This window comes from Ictidomys tridecemlineatus, chromosome 4 (assembly GCF_052094955.1).
Source record: "Ictidomys tridecemlineatus isolate mIctTri1 chromosome 4, mIctTri1.hap1, whole genome shotgun sequence".
NCBI lineage: Eukaryota > Metazoa > Chordata > Mammalia > Rodentia > Sciuridae > Ictidomys > Ictidomys tridecemlineatus.
In genome coordinates this window covers 205,196,435-205,215,986 of record NC_135480.1, presented here as the reverse complement: position 1 = coordinate 205,215,986, position 19,552 = coordinate 205,196,435, and the positions used below count along the sequence as shown (strand labels likewise).

The 19,552-nt window shown below is 49.0% G+C and overlaps 1 protein-coding gene across 3 annotated transcripts in view; it reads right to left on the bottom strand.

Moving 5' to 3' along the window:
* Abl1 (ABL proto-oncogene 1, non-receptor tyrosine kinase) overlaps nucleotides 1-19,552 on the bottom strand; it is a 129,948-nt gene that overhangs the window by 11,911 nt on the left and 98,485 nt on the right. For all 3 annotated transcript variants that reach the window (XR_005734165.2, XM_005321086.5, XM_078048415.1), the window contains exons 2-4: nucleotides 14,476-14,649; nucleotides 13,548-13,843; nucleotides 5,062-5,334 (exon numbers count right to left, since the gene is read on the bottom strand). Coding sequence is in view for 2 of the 3 variants with exons in the window: in XM_005321086.5 (XP_005321143.2) it covers nucleotides 5,062-5,334; nucleotides 13,548-13,843; nucleotides 14,476-14,649 (743 nt within the window). In the remaining variant the exon portion in view is untranslated. The remainder of the gene's footprint in view (nucleotides 1-5,061; nucleotides 5,335-13,547; nucleotides 13,844-14,475; nucleotides 14,650-19,552) is intronic.

The following is a 19,552-nucleotide window of genomic DNA, read 5'->3' as shown; positions in this document are numbered from 1 at the left end:
CTAAGGTTTCCCTGCCAGGTGTCTTGGTCTCAGTGATGAAAAACTAACAGTCTGCACTGCCAAAAAAGGTCACTCCACGATGCGGCACCTAGGGTGCTGGGCTGTCTAGGCAGGGTGTCGCAGGCTCCTGGTGAAGCCACGCCACAGCTCCTAGCAGACAGCATGCGTGTCCCCACAGGTCACACGCAGGAGTCCACCACACCCAATGCCACAGGGAGAGAAAGGCACGGGCAGGCGCCCACAGAAACGCCTCCGGCGCTTCCTCACGGAGCGCAGAGTGGAGTGTGAAGAGCAGTGGCCCTGGCACCCAGCATTGTGGCCTACGTCCATCAGCCTCTTTGTGACTTAGGCTGAACTGACCATGAAGACCAGAAGCAAGCAGGGGACCGGCAGGGCCAGCTGTAGCAACCACCTGGCTGTGGAGGTGAAGGAGGCAGCGGGGCACCTGTTCTGTGGAGTGTGACTCTGTCTGAGGAAGACGGCTCAGGTGTCTGGGGAGTTCGGCTCCCTGAGAGAAAGCTCTCCAAGCTCCCCGCTGCAGGGGAACCCCAACACCGCCAGACCAAGGAGCTGCCGTGCCCTTCCTGTACAGCGGGCTGGGCTGCCCCCTCCCCGACGGGCACCTCCAGAGGACGGGCAACCTTCCCTCGGAGCGCCCCCCGTGGGCTGGCATGCTCATAAGCGAAGCAGGACCAGCGCGGCCGTGTGTCGGCCCATTAGCCCCGGCTCGGGCTCAGAGACGGGAGCTCAGAAACAACTGATTGTTCTTTAAAAACAGCTAGCTGCTCTTAATGGCCATTAAACACGGTGGGCAGTCGCTGTGTCAAGCTGCACGGGCAGAGCTCATCCCTGGCACCACTCAGTAGCTATTTAATTCTTCCAAGTCTGCTCCGCTCTTGCCATCTCAGCAGACCACGCTGCCTTTGGCGTGGAGAGCTGTGATTTGCCAGGGTGACACGCTATGTCAAGGGATGAAGAGCGCGAGGCCACCAGAACACAGGGACTGCTGCTGCCCACGTCCAGGACCCAGGCTTTCCGGTCACTCCTCGGCCAAGAAGATGCTCAAAATGTAGCTCTCAAATGAAGCTTTTTAGAGGAGTTGAGTCTTTCTTTTTAAAGTGCCACAAAATAAACCATGCACGGTGAGACGGTTTCAGAAACACCACTTGCTGACCACCTTCCACAAGAGCCACCCTAGGAAGATCATGAATGGCACCAGTCTGCAGAAGGAGCCACATGGCTTTCTTTTTTTTAAAATGGTTTTTTTTTTTTTTTTTAGTTGTAGATGGCCACAGCACTTTTATTTATTTATTTTTATGTGGTACTGAAGATCGAACCAGTACCTCAAACTCTCTGCCACTGAGCCATAAGCCCAGTCCCGAGTCACATGGCTTTCAAAGGTACCGATCTCTGTCCCTGTTTTCTCCCTCCCTTGCTCTCTCTCTCTCACACACATACAAACACGCACATACCACAGATGATACAAACAATTCCTTCTTTTTTCTTTCACAAAAATTAGTATGAGGGCTGTGGCTGTGGCTCAACAGTGGAGCACCTGCCGGGCATGTGTGAGGCCCTGGGCTCGATCCTCAGCACTGCATATAAGTAAGTAAAATAAAGGTCCATCGACAGCAACAACAAAAAGATGGTGTGACTTTGTCTCCTTTGCTGGAATCCTACACAGTTCCATTCATCACTCACTCACACTGACAGCTACGAGATCTGAGAGCTGGAGACACTCCTGGCCTCTCCTTGGGATGCTGGGGTGGAGGAGGTGGCCTGAGGGAGCCCTGGGCAACCTCATCTCCTCATCTATTAACTGGCCCCTTCAGAGGGCTGGCTGGCCTGGCCCAGCTGTGGACAGGCATTGAGGATGGTACAGCAGAATGGTTAGGAGGATGGCTTGTCAGACACCGACCTTGCTCTGCTGCCGTGTGACCTTGGTAACCTACTGTCGGTCTCTGAACATGTTCTATCACCTACGAAATGAAGGACTCTGTACAGCACACACCCAGCACACTCAGGGCAGGACTTGGATGTGGGCAGCACCAGGGCGCTCACTGTTAGTAAGACAGTCGGTCCCTACTCTAAGAAGCACCAGCTGGGTGGCAGAAAGGTTCTACAGAAGACGGGCTCTTGTCTCCTCAGAAGAACCTTCACCCAGACCCGAGGCCTGTGCAGCGTTCTCTAACCACTTTTCTTCTCAGCCCTGGCCTCCAGTGTAGCTGCTCTAGGGCACAGGCAAGAGCAGTTTTCGGGAGTGGCCGGCTCTCAGGGCCTCCCTCCCTGCAGCACCCTGGCATCGCGTGGGGCTCTTGTCCCAGTAGGTCAGTTTCCTTGTTTACCCAATGCTTGGTGAGCAAGGTGACAAGCACGTGCAGTGCCAGCTGTCGCCACCAAGGAGCCAGGAGCAACAAGACTAACAACCTGTGGGGGAGGGGCAGCTTCTATGCTAGACCAGACATGGCCTTGAGGCTCATGTGGAGAGCCCGTGGCAGCAAGGCTGGATTCTGGCCCCTAGACAGGCCGCTGCACAGAGCTGCTTGTCCAGAGGACGGGGAGAGCCTCCTGCAGAGAGCCGTGCGATGCTGCCTGAGGGGCCAGGGGCCGCGTAGCAGCAGGCGCTGAGCTGCGCAGGCTTCCCTCCCCCTTGTGTGCAGCCCTCCTCATCAGGTCACAGTGCCACTGTGGGTGTGATGCCAAGAGTGGCTGCTGTCACCCAGCCCTCCGCTTTCTCTGCATGTTTCTGGAGCTCCCCAATAAAGCCAATTTCCTGGGAGAAAAAAATAAAACCTCAACCAAAGCCCAGCGAGTGGAGGGTAGGCAGTACTCCTCACACTGCTGTTGGCGGGCAAAGCCACACCCTCCTGGAAGGTGTGTGGCAGCACAACCCAAATCACCAGCAACACACGGGCATGGAGGCCGCCCAAACGGGGCGGAGGACCCTATGTGCGGATATCGCCTATTTGAGAATTATCTGCTGCTTTCACTCTCCTGGTGACCTGCCAGTCAGCTCCTGGCCCGATGTGAGGCCACGACTGGAGTTTTCAGACTCTGAGACTTACGGAGAAGTCTTTCTGTTCCACAGAAAACACTGGCGTACACACACTCCCAGAACCCAGCTCACGGGGCTCTAGTTCTTGATGGTTGGTTCTTGGGAACACCTGGCCTTAAACAGAGAAAGCAGGCAGAGCCCAGCAAAGCCCAGTCCTGAGGACACTGGGGACAGGGAGAAGCAGCTCCCGGCCACAGGGCCCTCACTGCGACTTCCCACCGGCAGGGGTCAGCCGAGAGCCCTCCTCTTTGGGGGTGTTCCCTCTGCTCTGGAGGCACCTGCCTCAGGTTCTGGGTGGAATGATCAGGACAGGCAGGGCCATGCTCCCCCTGCTGGTTAGGAGAGGTAACAGAGTGGGCAGGAGGTGGGGGGGCAGGCAGGAAGAGCAGTGAGGCTCTCAAGGCACTGGGGAGGCAGGGAGGGTTGGGGAGGCAGGGAGGGAAGAAAAGGCAACTTTCCTAGAGGTAGACTTGAGGCGTATATATATTTTTCATGGTGTTTGAAGAATAAGATACTGAGTTACCACTGGGGGGAAAAAGGGGCTTTGGAGTTGGGTGCCTGGGTTCAAATCCAGGCTCAAACTCTTGGCCTCAGTGTCTTCTTCCCAAAGAAGGGGGCACCTCGGTCAGTCTTACAATGGGGATTATATTAGTATTTTAGTACCCTTCTCTTTAGGCTGTAAGGATTAAATGAGACTCCATTAAATAACATGCACTCAGAATTTTGCCAGCACACACTAAAAGCCCATTAAATGCCAGCCATTTGTATAATCGACATCTAAAGTTCAACATCCACAGAGGAGAGAAGATAAATACCTAAGCATCCACCAGCCTTCCCTGACCAAGGGGCGATGACTGTGCTGGCTTAGTGAGGGCCAGGCAGAGGGCGGTCGAGCTCGTAGAGGTGGCTCATGCCTCCAGACAGGGACACAGGCTCCTTCCCGACCATCATTCTTTACTAACAGTGGGGCCACCCGGAGAGGCCATTAAGAGCAGCACCAGAGTGGAATGATGTCACTCAGGACGCAGCCCTCAAAGGCAGCCCCCCACTGCAGGCCACTGAAGCTCGCAGCTCTGTGCTTCTCCTCTCCCTCATTCTGTGTCTGCAGATCCTGGCACAGAGTGTGACACCAAGAAATTTGACACTTGCTCTAAGACAGGGATTCTGCACCAGTCCCCAAGCCTAGTCCTGTGGCACTGCCACCGCAGGAAGGCCCTGGAAGGTGGCAAGAGTCTGGCCACACCCGTCTCGGCACTCAGGCCTGCCTGACCTCCAGACACACAGGACACGCAGGCCTGCTGTTCCCAGCATAGAAGTTTATGTCCTTTTCTTTTCCAATAGCTATAAAAAAGGGCTCCTCTCTTGACTCCTGTGCACTGGCTTCACATTTAAAACAAGGGACAGCAGCGCAGGTCAGCACTAGGGGACACTCTCACTCCAGCAAAGAACTCCACATCAGGAAAAAGGCTGAGGGCCGACAATGAACACCCGCGCTGGAGCCCCAGGTTTCTTCAGAAGGAAAACAATCTGGAGACTGGACACACTTTGCTGGTGAAGGGGAGAATCAGTTAACAGGGGCAGCGATGGAGTGCACAAGCATGTGGCCTGACGCCTTCCCAAAGAAGGGGGCACCTTGGTCTGCATAAGTCTGAGGCCAGGACACAGAGAACTGGGGCCTGCTGGGACACCCTAGGTACTTGCCTGCAGTCTGCCCACGCAGCACACAGGAGCCGTTCCCCTTAGATATCCTGGTTTTACACCCTGAGGAGCTCTGCTTCCTCCGCCTAGGGGTGGCTCCCTGCCACTCATCAGCAGGGCAAGCCTCTGCTTCCCAGGGCCACGGAACGGGAACCCTCCTTCCTGCGGCCACCTCTGGCACTGCAATGCTCAGCTCCCAGCGGCTCTCAGTGTTCATGGAGTCACACTAAGGGGATGAACTGATCCAACCCGCAGGGAACCCAGCCAGGCGACACCCAACCACCCCAGGGGCGGCGCACCAGGCCCACCTTCAAGGTCTTCACGGCCACGGTCAGGCTGTACTTCTTCCACACGCCCTCGTACACCTCCCCGTACTGGCCGCCGCCCAGCTTGTGCTTCATGGTGATGTCCGTGCGCTCCATCTCCCATTTGTCGTAGTTGGGGGACACCCCGTAGACCGTGGGCTTATTGCGTTTAGGGGCTGGGTAATGGAGAGTGGTGATGAGCCCGTCTGCCACCGTGGAGTGATGGTGAACCAACTCCGCCAAAGTGTTGAAGCGGCTCTCGGAGGACACGTAGAGCTAAGGAGAAGAGGGGACAGCCTTCAGCTGTGGCGCTGACGCTCTCAAGCAGGTCAGGTCAACCAGCCTGGCTGGACCTTGCTAGAACACAATAAAACCTCCAGTGGCTCTCCAACCCTGGCCCAGTGGAACGGTCACCTAGGCCGTCTTCCTCTGCGCGTGCTCGCTGCAGTAACTGACGTGCTGAAGCAGAGAGGCACCAGCAACGGCCAAGGGCCTCCGCACCAGCAGCTCTACCCGAATCCTCCCTCTCTCCCCCAGGCTTCACATGTCTAGTTCCCTCTTGCCCTGAGAGCCAGTTTAAATGTCCCTAGAGTCTTCTCCGATCACTCATCCAAGTCACCACCCAGCAGGTGTGACCTGTGTTACTTCTCTGTGCCATCACGGCTGGTAACGTCCTACTCATCTGCTTAATCACTGTCTGCCTCCATCTACTGGGATGCGAGGCTGTAGAGCAGGCCCTGAGCGGTCCCGCGTATCCTGCAGCCTCCCACCCTGTCATCCCAGTGGCTTGGGAGGCTGAGGCAGGAGGATCAAGAGTTCAAAGCCAGGGGCTGGGGATGTGGCTCAAGTGGTAGCGCGCTCGCCTGGCATGCGTGCGGCCCGGGTTCGAGCCTCAGCACCACATACAAAGTTGTGTCCACCGAACACTAAAAAATAAACATTAAAAAAAAAAATTCTCTAAAGAAAAAAAAAAGGAGTTCAAAGCCAGCCTCAGCAGCTTAGCAAGACCCTAAGCAACTCAGTGAGACCCTGTCTGTAAATAAAATACAAAATAGGGCTGGGGGTATGGCTCAGTGGTTGAGTGCCCCTGAGTTCAATCCCCAGTAACCCCCCTCAGCCAAAAAAAAGAAGTGAACATGGAAGAGCTGCCTGACAGTTAATTAGTGAACAGAACTCAATGCCTGTTGATTAGAAAATGACTCAACCTGTAATTACAAGTGGACAGACCTAGACTGAGAGACTGGGATCAGAGATGAAAGCTGCCAAGTGAACGCACATCTCCTTTGCATGGCTGCCTCTGGCTTCGTCAGAGCGGGACTTCCAATCCCTGTGGTATGCCCACGTGGGCTGTCTCCCAGGCCCCCCAGTTCAACCAGGAGCCAGTGCGGTCCTGGAGGCACCGGCACTGTCTCTTCCATCACGGGGAACAAGCAGAAGGCCTTTAAGTACAAGAGCATAAGAGATCCATGGCAGGCGAGGACCACTGCCCGGTGCGCCAAGCCCAGAACAGGACAGAGGGAGGGAAGGCGCAAACTGGCGGGATCTCCCAAGTGGGTGGCGATCACCACTTTGCCTTCTCCCCTCCTGTCTCAGAGCTGTGGAGATGAAAACCTTCTAACCACAAATAGCTCTGGACTGAAATCCACACAGAACACTCGGGCTCCAGGTATGTAACAATCTATTTGCTTGATAAAGGTGAGAAAGACACCTAAAATCACAACTAGGTACTTTGGTCCTAACTGCAAAGTTGTGGAGAGAAGAAATACAATTTGGGGACAACAGTGACATTTGGTGTATCAAGGTCGTGGGGGGGAGGAATAGGGTCAGGCTTTACCTGAAGTTATAACATTTTATTACTTTAAAAAAGAAATGTGGTACACACCTGTAATTCCAGTGACTTGGGAGGCTGAGGCAAGAGGATCCCAAGTTCAAGCTAAACTAGAAAACTCAGCAAGACCCTGCCCCAAACTAAATAAATAAATAAGGATTGAAGCTGTAACTCAGTGGTAAAGCACTCCTGGGTTCAGTTCCCAGTACAGAGAACAGGAAGAAAAGCCTGAGACACACAGCAGGGACGAGATCTTTGGCTCCTGGTGATGTGAGCACCATGCTATCATGGTCTGGGGACCCCTGGGTTAAAGGCCTGGTCTCCAGGTGGCAGAACCTCTAAGGGGGCCCTGTGGGAGGTTCTTAGGCCTCGCTGGGGCCTCAGAAGGAGTAAGGAGCACTCTTGGACTCGAGCTGTTTTTTATTTTTCTTTGCAGTACTGAGGACTGAACTCAGGGCCTCATATGGTGCAAATACCCTACCATGGGGCTACACCTCAGCCCCCTCCAGGTCCCGAGAGAGGGTGGTTACACAAGGAGCAAGCCCAGCTGGGCCCTGCCTCTGCTTCCTGACTCAGGATGTGACTGCCGACCCCACACGTTCACCACTGCTGTGCTGTGCTGTGCAGTCTGGATTTTCAGCCTCTCAAACCAAAGGTAAATAAACTTCTTTTCTTCGTGCAGCCCGCTGCTTCAGGATCTGTCTCATGATGGTGATGAAAGGCTGACTACTACAACTACCTCTGTAAATCTGTGATGTTAAAGATAAGTCAAAACATTTTTAAGCCAGGTGTGCTGGCCTACACCTATAATCCCAACGACTCAAGAAGCTGAGGCAGGAGGATTCCAAGTTCACAACCAGCCTCAGCAACTTATAGAGACCCTGTCTCAAAATTTAAAAAAGACTGGGGATATAGCTCAACGGTACAGTGTCCCAGACTCAACAGCCAGTACCTGCCGCCCCCGCCCCCCAAAAAAAAATTAGAGGAGGAAATAAAATATACAAGTTGAGCCCATCAATGCATTCAGTATCAAGGAGATTTTTCTTTCCTTCTTTTTGCTTGAGGAGATAACATAAGCAAAATTTTTAAATTTAGACAAGCCAAAGGCAGACTTCAGGCTTATAATCTTCCTTATTATTATTTTTTTAAATTTTAGATGGACACAATACCCTTATTTTATGTATTTATTCTTTTTTTAATGTTTATTTTTTAGTATTAGGTGGACACAATATCTATATTTTTTTTAATGTGGTGCTGAGAATCGAACCCAGTGCTGCACACGTGCTAGTAGGCAAGCGCTCCACCACTGAGCCCCAGCCCAGCCCTCAGGTTGATATATTTTGGTAACAATCTACTAAAATAAAACCCCCTAAAACCCAAGACTTGTCCATAAAGACCCTTCAGCTCTGGGGAACTTGTTCCTCATGTGCAGACTGTGACCCTGGGACACCGGCTTGTACCTGTGCAAGATGGTGCCTCTGAGGTGGCAGCACCTCTGGGATGAGGAGGCACAGCAGGTGGCCCCACTTTCCCACTTCAGAACACCAGAGGGAACTCTGTAGGAAGCTCTCTAGGGTCAAGGTGTGGGACAGACTGGACCCGGAGAGCACGAGCACACAGGGTGCAAGAGCGGGGGCCTGGAGTGGAAGTGGCACCACCACCAAAGACCTGCCGTGGGTTGAGTAGCCACGCGGTAATGTCCATGGCGCTCTCCTCAGCATTAAGTCTCAGAGGCGAGGGTGGTGCAAAGGGAAACTGAGTGGGATGGGGGATGGCTCTAAACCCCCCTCCAGAAAAGTCTGCAGCTGTCCAGTGACTGCACTGATGCCTGTAGGCTGGCCCAGCTGACGTGTCCTCCCCTCCAGGGAGAAGAGGGCAGTGAGAAAATCAGAGCCATTCCAACAGGCGCTCCTGGAGCTGAGCACCCCTCCCACCCTGCTGTTGAGGCAAGGAGCCCCAGCGTCTTGCTGGGCTCCTGGCAGGGCTATGAGGAGCGAGGCCCGGTACCCATTTTTTCTCCTGTCAGGACATGAAGCGCAGAGTCAGCCTGAAAGGAGCTGCCTAACCTGAAGTTCAAGGCTGCCCAACCCGAAGTTCAAGGCCTTCCACCACACTTGAAGGCAAATGGCTCCCCTAAGCCCTAGTTCACGCAGAATTTGCCCCTGGACCTATTCCACTCCCTCTCAGGCTGCTCTGCTGAAGATTTTAGAACTACAGGAGGTTTTACAGGGTGGACAAACTTTAAACTTTTAAATAATTAAGTTTATAGACCCTATGACTGAGTTCATCTTTCAACCTAAAGTTTACATACGATACTCATTAAATATTAAAACCACCCTCCTTCAAATGCACTGCATATTTGATTCCCAGCCATGTTCCCATGTCCCACTGACAGTCACTCTGATGGCTTCCTTCTGATCAGTTGCAGTTTTCAAGCAGCATTTTGCTGGTGCACTGGGTAATCATCAGGAATCTGAGGCATGTTCAGGGAACACTGTGAAGTCAGTGCTGTGAACAGCATGTCATTACAGCTCCATACACACTTGAGGTGCGTAGCCAGACTAGCACCCTTTCCCAACTGTGCATAAATCCAAAAGAAAGGACCTGTCAAAGAAACCCCCAGAACTGGCTTTGTTCCTGACGGCTGCCCGCAGAAGCCCACCAGAGCTTAGGCACCTGTAGTCTGGGCAGCCTCAGACCCTGGGATCCCACCTGGGATTCACCCTTCATAGGCTGCTCAGTAGGAAGTGAGCTTTAAGCTTCCCCCAGAGCTACTCAGATCAGCTGGAGGCAAGAGCCCAGTAGTTCCTAGCAATGCCCCAGGCTCCTCTGAAAGGGCTAGAGCTAGCTAGCTAGCTCTGCCTCAGCATCGCCTCCTCCACCAGGGTGGGCAAATCCTGGAAATCCAAGGTGCTCCATTGTCAGCCCTTCCTGCCACCTCTGCCAAAGTGTGAATGCAAATTTCACTCCTGTTGACTTGGACCTGAGATGTTTCAGCAGGCCATGAAAGTAAATGTCCACTGCATCTCGTTCAAGACAAGGATTTTTCTTTCCTTCTTTTTGCTTGAGGAGATAACATAAGCAAAATTTTTAAATTTAGACAAGCCAAAGGCAGACTTCAGGCTTATAATCTTCCTTATTATTATTTTTAATTTTAGATGGACACAATACTCTTATTTTATGTATTTATTCTTTTTTTAATGTTTATTTTTTAGTATTAGGTGGACACAATATCTTTATTTTTTTTTAATGTGGTGCTGAGAATTGAACCCAGTGCTGCACACGTGCTAGTAGGCAATCGCTCCACCACTGAGCCCCAGCCCAACCCTCAGGTTGATATATTTTGGTAACAATCTACTAAAATAAAACCCCCTAAAACCCAAGACTTGTCCATAAAGACCCTTCAGCTCTGGGGAACTTGTTCCTCATGTGCAGACACAAATAAGCAGGACTAGGAAGGATTTCGGCAGCTGGTGGTGAAGGAACATCAGTCTTTAATTGTGCTGTCCACAGAGGGACAGCATGGGAAGAACCACCACCAAATCCGGGGTACCTGGAAGTTTCTCAGACTGACAGGACTCAGGGATGGCTCCACCTGACACTGGCCCTTTCGATAGTCTACCTCAACAGTCCCGGAGTGCTCAGCTCTGGCGCCCACCTGGCTGCCTGGAGAGCTAAGCACACCATGTCAGAGTAAACTCAAGTCAGGGTGGTGGAAGCAGATGAAATCCTGTGGGGCCCTAGAGAAGAACCTTTTACACCCAGTGTTTTCTAAAGATTTCCTGGCTTGAAAGTAAGAATGAAACTTAATAAATCCCTGCATGTCCCTCTTAACAACCTTAAATTTGCCTTTTAGAAAACCACAAAGGATGTACGAATAGGTAACAACAAATCCCACCATTATGTACAACTGTAATGCACCAATAAAAGAATGTGGGGAAAAAAGAGGAACCCAGAAAGGATCGCGTCAAGGCTCTGCTGGGGGCAGAGCACTCTTTACAGCCTGGCCCCACTGCGAGGGCAGCACCTCCCAGTCTCACACTGCTCTCACTCCAGGGACGTCACACCACCTGACACAGCCTCCTCAAGTGTGGCTCTCATCAAGGAGCCGCTGCAGAGGGCTGAGATGTCTCCAGTGCTCAGATGGCTCAAGAGAGAGCTTCTTCCAGGGAGGGTGAAGGACAGCTGGAAGCCCTGGCAAGTCTGAGGAGATGCCCAGAGGTGGATGCTGCCTGGCAAACGATGCCCTGTGCCCTACCTGGAACACAAGGACCCCATCTGGTGCAAACCAGCTTTTCCACAGAGGGGCTAGCCTCTCCTTCATAAATGTCAGATTCTGCAAATCTCGCATCCTACCTGTAGGTCTTTCCTTGTTTCCCACTGAACAATGTCTTCAACCAACCCTGGCTAATGAGCTGTCAAACCAGATCATCTGTCTGAATCTGTTCCAAGGCAGATGGTTAAACAAGGGAAAGATACCACTATCCTGTTGAGCTTGCACCTCAGTGACCATCCTGTGCATGTGGCTTGCCTGGAGAATGAGCACCAATGAGAAGCAAGCTGCTGGCTCCAGAAAAATCACCTCCGGGTGGCCCTGATGCTCTGAGTCACTAAAATGGCACTTTGTGGGCTGGAGGCTCTTTCAAAGGGCCACCATCCTGGAGTCCGGCTGGCAGAAAGAAGAAACACACCTCTTCCTATGGGAGAAGGTCCCAAAATGCAAGTAAAGAAGCCCATTTCGAGTTGCATCCAATAGCAGACTGCTTCTGTACTCAAACTGCAACACTGGTGCCAAAGACACCTGCAAGGACGGAAGCAGACTGGCAAGAGGACGGGAAGCAGAGGCGCGTGAAAAAGAAGTTAAGAAGCAGACACACGTCCATACGGCACAAGGGAATGGGCGGGGCCAGCCAGGAGAATGCTAAATGATAAGGAGGGGTTCTAGCCCACCAGCTACAGGAACAGCAATTCCAGGTCTGGCATGGGCACAGGACAAGCAGATCAACAGGAGAGAACAGAGGATCATCGGGCCTAAACAGATAAGTAAATGGGATATTCCCACACGTACGAAAAAGATGAATTTAATAAATGGCATGAGGATTACTCAAAATATGACATATACATATTAAATATGATGAGATGACCTTCATCAATCAGAATGACAGATGTTCTTACAAGTTTGATGCTATTCTACTGATGGGGTGAGGGGAAACAGGCACATTCAGGCACATTTGTAGGTTTTTGTGAGAGAACAAATTTGCATGATTTCTAATTAAGTTGGTTTGGCAATATCTACACAAATATTAAATGCAAATAACCTTTGCTCAGTTCTAATATCCTGTCTTGCATATGTTTACACTGTAAACAAAGAAGAATGTGCAGTGTATTTACAAACTGCAGGACAAGAGCCACTGTTGGGACTATGAAATAAATGTAGTGAACTACAATCAGATTCTAAAGATTGCCACAGTGCACAATGGAACATAAACATCAGACTGCAAGACACACAGGAGGTAAGTGAGGTCGGGGACGTCCTGCGACTCTTGGGGAACCCAGTGGTGAAGTGAAACGCTGCTCCTGCAGCAACCTCTTAACAGCATCGTTTACAGTAACAAAGGACTGGAAGCAACCTAAAGTTGTCCATCAGGTAACTGTTTTAATAACTGGTGGCCCACCCACTATCCAGACCATAAAAAGAATGAAGCAGCCACCAAGGAACAACCTCCAAAATCCCTCATTAAGAGGCTAAAGGCAAGATGCCTAAAAAAGCATTTGTGAATCTTTTTTTAGGGAAACATGTGTCAATAAATTTTAAAGAAACTGGTAATAGTGGTTGCCTCTTGGCAGAACTAAATTAGGAGACAGAATTACTTCTCACTGCAATTAATTTTGCCCTGTTGATTTTTTCAAACCATGTGCATACACTCCATGGGACAATGCACCTACTAGCAAGGGTTCCTCAACACAGCCGGGAACAGCTGGGTTCCATCAAGTACTCCCAAGCTGAGTACTTGGGCAATAAAAGTCCTCCCCCTAACTCTCCCTTTTTTTTAAATGCAAAAATGCAGATTACATCAAGGCCTGTCAGAGGACTGAGGGGAGGTTTGAGGAAGATGTATTTCAAGGTGTTCCATTATATGGCCGGAAGATGTACACTCAGTAAATGTCAATGCCTCCCTTCCCTTCATGGATTTTAAATGACTGTTATACAAAGACCACAAAATAACATGTGCCCACTCCTTTACAAAGCAAATCAGGTTTGGAAATCTATTGAGTATAATGTGGATTCATTTCTGTTTAAAAACTGTTACGTAACACACACACACACACACACACACACACACACACACACACACACCATGTGTGATTTTATCCACAGAAAGGGTGGCCCCGTGCTTGACTGACTTGAGGTGCTACTAAACGGCAAGGGCATATAAATCTCAAGACGGATCCTCAACAGATCTCTCATAAGGCGAATGGAGTTACCCCTGATATTTACCTGAACGACTCTTAAAATAGCTTGACTGAGTTTTGCTGCAAGAATTTACTTGCCAATGGCAGGTCCTCGAGGTTCTCCTGGCCAGGCCTAACTACCATCCCAGCCCCAAGGTGCCACCCTTGTCCACCAGCTCCCTCGCTGGCCCCTGGCCCGGTTCCCCACCTTGCCATCAGAAGCAGTGTTGATCCTGTAGTGGTACACTCTCCCTTCATATCGCAGCGAGATGGACCTCTGGCCAGGACTGCTCTCACTTTCCCGCACCAAGAAGCTGCCGTTGATCCCGCTGCTCAGCAGATACTCGGCAGCATTGCGGGACACAGGTCCGTGGTACCAGGAGTGTTTTTCCAGACTGTTGACGGGTGTGATGTAGTTGCTTGGGACCCATCCTTGGCCATTTTTGGTTTGGGCTTCACACCACTCCCCATTATGATTGTAGCCTAAGACCCGGAGCTTTTCACCTTAGAGAAAAAGAACCAAATTAAACATTTCAGCTCTAAAGACCAGCTTTCTTAGGGGCTGGGGATAGAGATAGCTCAGTTGGTAGGTGCTTGCCTTGTATGCATAAGGCCCTGGGTTCAATCCCCAGCATTAAAAAAAAAAAAAAAAAGACCAGCTTCCTTCTTTCCTATTTATTGTATGCTTACTATAATTCTCCAAATTTCTACACACTGATTTTATTTTAACAAGTCTACATAAATTGTGCATGTGTAAGTGTATAAGAATATTCGCTCATACCTGGGAACCTCCTGTTTGTAATGAATGTATAGATAAGCGTGCAGCCTCAGTTTTTATAAGTCTACTATGTTTACTCAGGTGCTCTGCTCCCACTGTAAGGAAGCTTTTTGTGGAAGAATGTTTTTCCTTAGGGGAAAAAAAAAGTCATGTTTTCAGTTTTTGGTCCAGGTGTCCTCTGCATATGAAAGCAGGGAGGCTGGCTTGTGAGGACCAGGCTATCCTGGGGCGGCTGCTGTTCTCGGGTGTCTCTGCATTCCCAGCTGTGAAGCTGCTGTCTTACTAAGCAAAGGAGTGGTCAGTCATGCTGTTCCTGTCTGTCTCCTGCAACCACAGCCAGGCATCCAGGGCCCTTTACCTTTAGTGATGCTGAGAGTGTTATCTCCACTGGCCACAAAGTCGTACAGTGCAACGAACAGATTGGGGTCATTTTCACTAGGTCCAGCAAGGAGATTTTCCTTGGAGTTCCAACGAGCGGCTTCGCTTAGACCTTGGGGCTCGAAGTCAGATGCTACTGGCCTCTGCAGGGCTTCTGGAAGACAAGGCAGGGACAGAAATATAAAACAGGAACAGGAAGAACAGCAGAAGCATGAGCTTTATTTTCAGGAACAAAAAGTCTGTTTCCAACACTGCACCTTCCTAATTTATGTCATATTAAGGATTTTTTTTTAAAAAATAAAAGGACTATTTTACCAATTTTCTGAATAACAGAAGTATTTTTCATTCCAAGGTGGTAATTAATATTTTCAAATGGTTTAGGCTTTTTAAAATCCCTTGTTTCAACATGAATTTAGTCAGAAATAGATAAAATTCATCTTCATAACTCTTTGCCATTGCTTAAAATATGGAATTCAAGTTTCTTGCTTTAAAACATTTTCAAGGGGGCTGGAGTTGTGGCTCAGTGGTAGAGCGCTCACCTAGCAAGTATGAGGTCCTGGGTTCGATCCTCAACACCACATAAAAATAAATGAAACCAAGGTACTGTGTCCAACTACAACTAAAATATAAATATTAGAAAACCATTTTCAAGTGTACTAACATTAATATGGATACAATTTAAAAATCAAGTTGTATAGAAGAGCTTAAAATGAAAGACAGACACCTGCTACCCCAGTCCCTTCACCCGCAGGTGACAGCTGTGTCAGGGTGTGGAGGTGAAGTATCTCCCCAAAACTCATGAAGTCAACACAAGAAGGCTCGGGGGAGACACGTTGGGCTGTGAGTCTTACCCCATCGGTGAATGGATCCCACAGGGGCGGACTGAGTGCTCTCTGGGGTGCCAGGGGGTGGCTGGAGGGCGGGGGCTGGGGCGCGGCCCGGGGTCTGCCTCTGTCTCTGGCCAGTGGAGTCTCTGCTGCTGACCACCCTGTGAGCTGCTTCCCTCCGCCACACTCCTCCACCATGTCGTCCCCGCACCTGGAGCCCCAAGGAACGGAGCCCTCTGAAGCCCTGAGCCCGCAAATGAACTTTCCTCCTCTACGTCGTTCTGGTCGGACCCTTAGTTGCTGAGACAAAAGCGCTGTCTGAAACAAGCTGTCTGGGGATGGCCTCTCCTGCCAGCTGCGACCTCTAGGCCCACTGAGGCAGCTCTCCCAAAGCTCACGTCCCAAGAGGAGGACGGAACGTCCCACCTTCCTGCCGCTCTCTTCCCCTCCGCCTACTTTCAAATGTGGTGGTCCTGACTTTTTTTCCTTGTGAAAACCACTGAGTTCTTCTATTCTGGAATAATAAAGCCTTCCATGATTTGTCTTGAAGTAGACTCCGCAAGTTGAAAACCAATCAACAACTCCTATGTCAGGCCTATGTGAGCCTTGCCACTATCAGCCTCAGAGTTCACTCATTTTCCCTGAAGTTCCTTCCTTTTTTACTGTTGAACGGTGCCCAAACTCTAGAATTTCTTTGTAATAATGACAAAATGCAGAAGGTTTTTCCAAACCAGCAAGTCTATCCAAGTGGATCTTAACAGCTGGGGGACACTCTGAAGTGAAATCCAAACACCGTTTTAAAGAGAAACCACAAGAAGAAACCAAACCTTATACAAAAACAAACAAAAAAAACGGCAGGGGGAGAGGTTCCGACTGGAAAAGAATAAAAATATCTACAAATAAGCCCCCCACACTGATAACAAAACGAAATTATGTTTTATATATCCCTTTTATGGATTTGGTGTATCTTACATATCACTTCTGGGCGATTATACCCATCTTAGAGACAGGCCTGAGTCTGCATGCACTTCAAAAAACAGTGGAGGGGACTGGGACTGTGGCTCAGTAGTACAGCACATGCCTACATGAGTGAGGCACTGGGTTCAATTCTTAGCACCACATATAAATAAATAAATAAAGGTCCATCAATACCCCCCCAAAAAAATCAACAAACAAACAAAAACCAACAGTGGAGCTGTGTGTGGTGGCACTTGCCTGTAATCCTAGTGGCTCAGGAGGCTGAGGCACTGAGCAACTCAATAAGACCCTGTCTCTAAATAAAATACAAAATAGGGCTGGGATTGGCTCAGTGCCCCTGGGGTCAATCCCCAGTACTCAAAAACAAAAACAAAAAAACAAAAAAACCAACCCACTGGATATATATATATATATATATTTTTTTAAGAGAGAGAGAGAGAGAGAGAGAGAGAGAGAATTTTTAATGTTTATTTTTTAGTTTTCAGCGGACACAACATCTTTGTATGTGGTGCTGAGGATTGAACCCGGCCGCAGGCATGCCAGGCCACTGCACTACCACTTGAGCCACATCCCCAGCCCCCACTGGATACATTTAGAAACACCTGAGGGCCAGTGGAACTTTGAGAAATATTCCTGGAGAGCTTCAACAACAGACATTCCATAATAATCAGGGCCTTTCAATTCTAGCTTTTGTATGAGTAATGAAGTGACTCTTCAGAACTGTGTGTCTAACAGAGTAAATGTTATCACTGCATTTGGCAAATTCATTTTATCAATGGTGAGGGCAAACACAATTTTAAGGAAAAGGATCTTGCTACACGGCATCTCCTAAAATGTAGAAAGGCCCATCCTGGTAACTGCTGGGCTCTAAGGTACCCTCAGCTCCATGGCAGCAGGACTGGACAGTTTACACACACACACACACACACACACACACACTCACACTCACACATACAGACAAGCTGCTTATAGCAGGAATATATGTATTTTGCTTTTAAACTTTTTTTGACAATAGAAACATACAGATTGTACCTACTAGTAAGATACATGTAATGTTCAAAGCAGGGAGGCAATTTGTCTTATCAGCACATGTGATCCCACCCACCCACTCACTGCAAGCTGGTATGCAGCCCTGGCTGTCCTTCTGAGTGTGGGGATGTGACTGGGCTGTCTTCTCTAAGTCCTACCTAGGATGCTCAACTCACCTCCAGCTTCTACAGCCTGCAGGTGGAGGGAGACCCAGTGGAGGATCACTCCCTTGGCTTATGGCAGCCTCACGCCTAATTCAGTAGCATTTTTAAAAAGTAATCTGCCTTTACTGAGTCTTCCTGAAGCACCCATCTTAATTTTCAGAGAAACAATTCTCTTTTCACACTTACATTTGCTGGTTTCACAATAACTGAGTAATCACAACAAGTATTGTATATGGAGATAGATAAACAGATCTGGAGCAAACACAATGGCTCTGCTGCAGAGTGCCAGGGTCCAGGAAGGCTCACCTCCAGCAGGAAGAGGAGCATGCTTGTCAGCTCAGCACGACAGGTACGCAGGGGGCAGCTGGTCAAAAGAACCCTTACCGCTTACCTACCCCAAGGAAAAAAAGAATTCCCTCCACTATGGAAAAAGGACATAAACCATAAATTCAGAGAATTAAAATCACCAATGAACATGGAAAGTATGTGAACCCTTGCTAGTAATCAAAGAAAAGTAAATAATTCCTCAACTTGGCCGATGCACTTTCTGATAGTTACAGTGCGGATGAGACAGCAATGACCTGCACTTTCTCACAATGCTCAGAGTAGGTGTATAAGCTGCTGTTATGTTGTAGGAGGCAAGTGGAACATGAGCCACACTAGAGAATCCATAATCTTTAATTTACTTCTAGAAATTTAGCCTAAGCAATTAATGCATTGATTTGTATATACTAATTTAAAATAACTCAGAAAAGCATAAAAAAGTCTATCAATACAAGATAATTGGGCTGGGGATGTGGCTCAAGCGGTAGCGCGCTCGCCTGGCATGCGTGCGGCCCGGGTTCGATCCTCAGCACCACATACAAACAAATATGTTGTGTCCGCCAATAACTAAAAAATAAATATTAAAAAATTCTCTCTCTCTCTCTCTCTTAAAAAAAAATACAAGATAATTTCTTCTCTACCCCTAAAATAAAATACTTAAGTAGTCATTTAAAATATTGTTGGAAAGGGCTGACGGTGTAGCTCAGTGGTAGAGCACATGCTTAGCTTGAGTGAAAGTCTGGGTTCAATCCCTAAAGAAAAAAAAATATATTTTGGGGAAAAAAATTCAATGCTCAGGAATATACTCATAATAACAAATTAAGGGTTTATATTACATCCCAGTACATACAATATGATCCCAATTTTCAAAAATTGAAAAAAGACCAGAAGAAACTTATACCAAAATTTGAACAATTTTTAACTTAAGGTGGTGGAATTACAGGTGTTTTTAATATTCTTAACACTTTTCTATGTTATGGCTTATTTCTTACAGTGAAGGTGGATTATTTTAATGATCAGAATACAATTACAAAGCTTAAAAACTTACAAGTGAAGCCAACCAATACTTACATAACTGATAATTTACTGTGAAGCCTACTGTGGGGGGTGGGGGATCCCAGGTTGTCCTGGAAAAATACTGTGCGTTCCCTCTGTCTCCACCTCTGGGCCAGGAGCATACAACTTAGGCAGACTAGGCCCACACAGGAAATTAAACCCGAGTCATGGATACAGCAATGCTTTTCTTCTCAAATGCCATTTGACCCCTTCTATCAAACATTCTGTAGCATCTGGATTAGATCAAAGTTATATAATCAGGGGAAGTGGCCTGGAAAACACCTGGAGTAAGCAGAATGCAAATGCCCGCCCAGAGGGGCCCTGAATTTGAAGTGTGGGTTAAAGAGGGGCTGTCCCTAGTGCAGACAGATGCTGAGTATTCTATGCTGGGACGAGGCCCTTGCTAGAAAGGAGAAGGCCTCCCACTGCTCTGATTCAACAGGACGCTGGGCCATCCAGGGCAGGCCCTCCGTTTCCCTCCCAGCTCTATTCCACAAATTAATGGCCACAGACCCAGGGGAAGTATTGCTCATGCATGCCTCTGGGTCAGATGCTGAAGTGAAGCCACAGTCCAACACCAAGTCTTCCAGTCAATTCCCAGTCCAGGCTGATGTCAAACTGACTCACAATGCACGAGTGCCAAGTGACTTGCTTCATTTCATAGTGAGCTATGTTCGTC